The sequence below is a fragment of the Impatiens glandulifera genome, chromosome 3 (genome assembly GCF_907164915.1).
Source record: "Impatiens glandulifera chromosome 3, dImpGla2.1, whole genome shotgun sequence".
NCBI lineage: Eukaryota > Viridiplantae > Streptophyta > Magnoliopsida > Ericales > Balsaminaceae > Impatiens > Impatiens glandulifera.
Window position 1 is genome coordinate 9,895,768 of NC_061864.1, and position 7,658 is coordinate 9,903,425.

The 7,658-nt window shown below is 24.7% G+C and overlaps 1 protein-coding gene across 1 annotated transcript; it reads right to left on the reverse strand.

Moving 5' to 3' along the window:
* Nucleotides 1-413: 413 nt before the first annotated feature.
* Nucleotides 414-1,381, reverse strand: LOC124931558 (60S ribosomal protein L21-1-like). Its single transcript, XM_047472051.1, has 2 exons — nt 1,097-1,381; nt 414-835 (listed from the first exon to the last, which is right to left on the reverse strand). The coding sequence occupies exons 1-2, from the start codon at nt 1,331-1,333 to the stop codon at nt 578-580; spliced, it is 495 nt and encodes a 164-aa protein (XP_047328007.1). The 5' UTR covers nt 1,334-1,381; the 3' UTR covers nt 414-577.
* Nucleotides 1,382-7,658: the final 6,277 nt, after the last annotated feature.

Genomic DNA, 7,658 nt, shown 5'->3' on the forward strand with positions numbered 1-7,658 from the left:
TAATACATTTTTCAGTTTATACATTTTTACAAGATTTTAATATGGTATCTCAAGTTCATTTGAAGGCCAATAAAATGAAGCCACTAGTGTTAGCAAAGAAGAAAGGGACATAAATATGGGCACCAGAAGTGAATGATTTGGTCTACATCTGGAGTTGAAGCTCTTTTTACACCCAAGTTTGTTATTGGGTGACAATAAGAAGAGAAGCGTCAAACAGATCCGTAGTTGCAACATCCTTACTAACAGTACTAATAATAGCTTCCGGATAGAATGCTATCTGTCATAATGGGGGCAGTGGTGAATGTATTGGCGATGCCTCCAAGTCATGATCTCTCCAATGGGTTGTTTATTTAGTTCATCTGATTGTTTAATAGATGATCATTTGATTATAGAGTTTATAGACAAAAAGTTAGTCACTTTTGTTAATCAAAACATAAAGAGATCAAAGATTACAAGAAATTTTGGAACCAATTGGAGGTATTGGAAAGATAAGACATCAATGCTTTGAGTCTTCAAAGACCAAAGAAAGAAACTCTGATGGAATACAAAAAAAAAATGAAGCAGCTAAGAAAGAAACCTAGTATCCACCCTTGAGATCATTGACAACATCATATGGAATAGGAGTGACGGTCTCTAAGGTTGCACCCTCGACCATGAAGCCTGGTTTTGGTCCTTTTGGTTGTCTCTTAGTGCTTATGACCTCACCTCTTGCTTTAGCTTCAGCCTTCAACTGGTCATTCTTCTTGATCCTCAATTTGAAATCCTCATTGCATCTAGAAGGCTGAACGTGCTCTATCCGAGCATGGATCCTTTTCTTGATAATCCTGTTACCAACCTGATTTTATGTACAAAATCTCAAATCTTTTAGTTTCAACTATTGATAGATACAATCCCAAAACTCAGAATCAAGTATATGATAACCAGTTCCATCATAAAGTAGCAAAATGGTAAAAAAGAAAACATATTTATGCAACCCTAATAGATTTTAACTAAATTCAACAGACAGACCAATGCAGAATGAATTGCAGACAGTTAAGGGTATTTCCAAATTATAAATGAGCAAATGAAAATAAAGGAAGACAACAAAAGGGCGGACCTGTTTGTTGATTTCAACGCCGATAGCGCGCTTGGTAACGTTCCAGACGCGGCCAGTACGACCATGGTAGAACTTGTGAGGCATTCCCTTGTGAATGGCTCCATTGACCTTGACATCGACATATTCGCCAATGCGGTAGGTTCTCAGGTAAGTGGTCAGATGGATGGTTCCCTTCTTGCGGAAGCCCCTCGCGAAGAGATCCCTCGTTCTTGACCTAAGACCGTGACCCGCCGGCATCCTGCCTCACTTGAGAATGTTTCCTTCTGGGCGACGACCGTCAACAGTCAAAACCTAATTGTGTTTTTAGGTATATAAATGGATCGTCCACTGCTACAGTTAGGGTTTACATGGGCCGATGGCCTTTAAATCAAATAGATTTTATTTCCACTATTAAGCCCACCAAGTAATACCTCCATTATGTTTTGAGATTTGAAAAAAAAAAAAAGTCATGAAAAGAAAATAAAATATCAAAATTAAAAAAAAAAAAAAAAAAAAGTTATTCTCATCCTTATTTGGGGCTGGTTTGATAATGGGTTTTAGGATTTTTAATGGGTTTGGTAAAAAAAAAAAAATTGTTTGATAAAAATATTTGTTATTTAAGATAAATTGTTTAAAATAAAATTTTTATTTAAAATTTAAATTTAATAAAAATGAAGTAATTATATGATCTATTTTAATTAATGAATTAAGTAATTTAATGGTTAAAATAATATTAATATGATAAAAATAAAATACTTTTAGAGTAAAAAAAACTTGGAACAAATAAGATCAAAAGATCTCTGCAAGTTAATGAAAATGAAGTTGATAGAATTAGTTTTTTCATTTTTAAATTGATCATTGTTAGAATTAAATATTTTGTGATCAAATGAAAAAGAGTTGTATGCAAAAATACATTAAAAATATTTATATACGATTAAATCATATTTTGTTGAGTTCAATTACAATTACTCATATACGTTAGGTAGTAGAGAGGAAAGATGTATGTGACATGTCTACCAATTATGAATAGAATATTTACATTCGGATATTTAAAAAAATTACATTTTTGAAACTTATAAATAGTGAGGAGTAAATTTAAATAGCACAGTTATTCCAACTTTTTTTGGGATTTGATTAACCTAAAATGACTTTATCTCGTTAGGTTATAGCATGAGAATGTTTTCTCATTTCAATATCAGGAGTTTGTTTTTATATTTTGTTTTCTTTTTCTTTCTTGTAATTATATATTTTAAGATACAATGATAAATAAGCATATTGATTTCTCATTTGAACCAAATTTGTATATTCTACCTGAATTGGGCTTGCCACATTATACAATAAGGTTTTTAAAATTTTGAGGTAACTTTTAAGATATTACAATTTTATAATTTTAGATAAAGTTAACTAGTCCGATTTTAGGTAAACTTTTAAATAATTAAATTTTTATAATTTGAAATTTATGATAACAAAATTTTACGAGTTTATAAATAATTTTGATTTTATGACTTTATACAATTTTACATTAAAAAGAGTAAATTTATATTTTTAAATTAAAAATATATATTATTTATTCAAATGAATAAATTAATATAATTAATTTTATAAATATAATTATTTTTATAATGTCATTTATTTATTATTATTATTTAAATAATTTTATATTTAACTACATTTATTTTTTTAAATTATTAATGTATAAAATACTTAATTATATATATTATAATAATATATAACTAATATTTTATAAATTAAACCCTAACCGTTTTACGTTTTAAAGTAAGTCTCAATTTTACGAGTTTATAATTGATTAACAATTTTACATAATCTTGATTTTGATAGGTTACCCTCACAAAATATATATATATATATATATATATATAATAAACTATCAATGTTTGCAATTTATGCTAAATAATAATACCACACTGAAATAATACACACTATACTGAACTTAGTCCGCTACTGCATCTTGATCTTGTATACATATTTGTTCTATAGTTTGGAATTTTATATTTCCTATTATTTTTATTATTATTAGAAATTAACTGGAATCCTTATTCATTAAACACTTTATCTAAAAGAGATGATTACTGAGGTCAAAGTTCCTAATTTTTGTTCCTTTTGATAATTATTTTATTATTGAAACTATGTATAACCAATAATTCATATGTAATATAAATAAAATTTAAAATAATTAATCAAACAAAATCAAGCATAAAAATATATCATAATAACATTTTAAAGTAATTTTCTTATTAAACAATGAAGTAAAAATCAAGAGTTCGTTTGATCAATTTTATTTTAAAAAGAAATAGTTTGATAAAATAATAGGTTATTTGAAATTTGTTTTAAGAAATAATTAAAATATTATTTTGTATTTAAAATTTAAAATGAAACAATAATTAAAATTAAAAAAAAATAAGTTAAAAGATTTTGCAAACTTATTAATAAAATATTTACAAAATAAAATAAGTAGTATTAAATAACATTACAAATGTTTTTTTTCATTATCATCTATTAGTAGAAAAAGGCATCAACAAAGGCACCAAACATCTCAAACGTCGTTATTGATAACTTTCAGTAACGGCAAATAATGTCCTTACTATATTAATTCAGTATTAGTAATGGCTTTATTATTGTTACTGATATTAATATTTGTAACAGTATCGTTAAAAAGAGAGCTATTACTAATAGAAGTATCAGTAACAGTTCTATCAATAGCATTGTCGTTACTAATACTAGTATCAGTAACGACTCTCTCTTTATCAATACCGTTATATATAATAATATAAATAACGGTAGTATCAAAAGTATTACCGTTACTGATACTAGTATTATTAATTGTCTTTCCTTTACCAATATCGTTACTGATATTTAAATATATTTCATTTTAATTTAAATTATTAATATACCTATAAACAATATTAAAAATATTAAATATTTGATTCTTAAAAACATTTATATAATTCAAAAATATTATTTGAAATATCATAATTCAAAAATACTTAATTCAAAAATCAATCAATTATAAAAAATTGATTATTAGTTTAATTTTCAACTATAAATATATTTTTACATTGTATTCCTCTCCACATATTATCTTATCACTTCTTACTCTAAAATTATAAAAATGTTTCTTTGTTCTTTTGAGTATTCTTGTGAGTGTAAGTGTTCTTGTGAGTGTTTTCGAGTTTTTTGACTCGATCATTTCTTTGTGAAACCCAGTTATTGTGATTCAGGTACTTTTGTCTAGTTCGTTGTTGTAGTGGTTTTTATGTGCTAAATCTTTTCATGTTCCGTTGTACCCTGGGAAGCAGCCACCGACAAAACTTTTCAACACAAACAGGAAACGGTGAAACTGTTTTAAAGGAACTGTGATTCCACAGGCCTCAGAGCAAACGAGAAGATTTTTTCTTCATCTCTTAAAATATACTATATCTGTTATATTATATTATATTGTATTCATATATTATTTACGTGTAATAATTACGAGATAATATAACCAACACATACGCGGATTATAAATGTTAAATCAAACTAGCCCTGTATGTGTATAAATGGATGCTCATTTATTTATTTCCCACTTTTAAATTGTAGTGTCAAATTTTATAAATATTACATAGATTCACAAGTGATTTTTAAAATATAGCCTTAAAGACAAAGTTAAGTTAAAGTAGGTACCAAATTAAAAAAAAAAAAGTATTTAATTATTTTTACATATATTTAAATTAAACTATTTAATTAATTTTTACATACCTGATATATCATATCAGGTAAACATTTGTTTTCTCGTTAGGTGAAAAAAATAAATTACCTCTTTCTCTTTCCTCCCATTTTTATATTTTTCAACCCCAATGAGATAATTGATACTACATTATTCCCTCCCTCTATAATTAATGTTCATTTTTTCTTCTTTTCTATCTATATCTAAAATATTTTATCTACCATTTCTTTATTTTATTTTATTTTAAAAAGAAGGATTCAATTGTTGATGTTGAGAGTTGGAAAAAGAAATGAGCAGGGGTTAATTTGGGGATGGAGGAAATTAGGAAGAGACTTGACTTAAGAGCTAAACATAAATTCTTTAAAATTTGACATTTTAACAAAATATATATATATATATATATATATATATATAATATATATATATATATATATATTTGCTCTAATCATTTTCAAATATATTAAGAGATCGTCTCTTAATGTGCTTGCCAAATCTTATTCATGGCTCTGAAATCTGAATTCATCACTCAATGAAATAATATTTGGAAGATGCTTGTTGATGGAAAATATAAGTTTTTTTAATTAGGGAAATTTTGTCACGAATAATTTTAATTAAGTGGTTAATATTCAATCTTTCTCGCTCAATCTGGCCCCTGAAACAACATCACTAATTTGCAAAGGCCTTACAGATGAATATATTATAATAAATTTTTTTTTTATAAAATCGTTTAATTCATTTACTAAAATACTATATATATATATATATATATTTATTTTAATTTTTTTTTTAATTTCTCATTATATATTAATATCTTTTAAGTTTTTTTTTTCACAAACATTATAATTTTTTAAAATTTCTAAATTTATAATATTATTAATTATTTAATTAATTAATAAAAATATATTATAAATCAATTAATATTTTTTTTTATTTTTTTTTTATATAATAGATAGTATAATTATATATTTAATATATTTTTTATTTGATTTGGTGTACTATAATCTTTTTTAATTAGTTTGTTTGGCCCACTATTTATTTAATTTGTTTTCATTAATTTCTCTTAATTATTAACCGTCACATGCAATATTAGTTAAGTAATTAGTCATTACATGTAATATTGGTTAAATTATTAATTGTTTAATGTAATAATAGTTAAGTGAAGAGATGTTACATGTATTTATTATTGCTATTTTCCCTTAACATAATAATATGTTTGTTTTTTTTTGTTTTTTTTAATTATCTTAAAGTTATCACAACCCCACACATCATGACCCTCCTCCAGGGCATCCATCTAATTAAAGCGGATGAAAATGATAATTTTATTAAGCATTCATGACAAAACGAGGTCTGTCTTCGGATATATACATATATATATATATATATCTTTAAAAAGATTATTTAAAGATGATAAACATGTATAAATAAACTAGCAATTGTACTGACAGTTACATGAACTAGTCGAACCGTAAACACATCTGGCAATGGGGTTATTACCCTTGAACTTCTGAAAGCATTCTGCCTGGCAGGGACCAGGGAGGCAATTACCGATTTGCAGTTGTCTTACACAAACGATTTTGAAAGGCGCCGGCGCTGCTTCACATGACCTCATCATCATTAACACTATTTCACAAACAAAAAAAACATCCCCCATTAATATATATATATATTAATTCATGTAAAAATGATCAAATTAATTAATTACAAGATTAATTAATTAGTACTCACATGAGAAAACAAGAGTGATGATCATGAAGTTGAAGTTGCTGCTGCAAGAAGAGAACTTGGCCATTGTTTTCCAACAGTTGATTTGATAAATAACTTAATTATGAGATTTTATAATAATAATAAACTTGTCTTTGTGCACGTCTATTTATAAGGTTGCCCTCATTTATTACTTTATCCCTCTTTCTCAAACTATGAGATTTTATAAATATTACAACTTAGATTTTATAAATATTATATCTTAGATTTTATAAATATTACATCTTTTTAATTAAATACATCAAGTTTGTTTCTATCTAGATCATATAGATAATGTTATTATAAAAGGCCTAAAATATGACCATTGAATGACTTGAGATCCGAAATATTAATTCGGATTTAATTGAGATCGGATTGAATTGAAATCGGATTCTATTGAATTTAGATCGGATTAAATTCAGATTTAATTACAATTATCCAAATTACCCAATCTATTTAAAAATTATACTTTTTAATTTATTTTTCTTTTGAATTTCAACTTAATATAATATATTTTTTTACTTATTTTCCATCATTTACTCAACTTTTTTTTCTTTCTTTCTATTTTTTAACTAATTCATATTATAATATTATATATATATATATATATATATTAAAATAATTATATGTTTTTTTTAGTGATAATAAATTTATTTAGTAATAGATTTTTAACCAAAAGAGTTGAATTCCAAATTTAGTGATGAAACATTATAATTCTTTTATAATTAGTTTAGTTTTAGACTCTAAAACTAATTTTAAATTATTTAAAGTTAAAAATATTTACAAATTGCCTGAAAAATGTTATCTAAAAGACATTAGTGACCAAGAAATATATTATTTGATATCACACTCCAACATTATAAAATAACATTATAAAATTTCAAAATATTTATTTCATCAATTAATTTTGCAGATTAGTTGAAATAATTAAGTAATAAAATTATAATTTAATTGATAGATTAATTTTACTTGTTTTTTACTTTATCAGTAATGAATCTATGTATAATTCACCTCGAAAAATATAATTTTTAGATAATTTATTATTATTTTATGTTTTAAGTATTTTTATTTTTATTTTTTTATTACTATTTCTTTTATATTTTATTGATGTATTCAAGA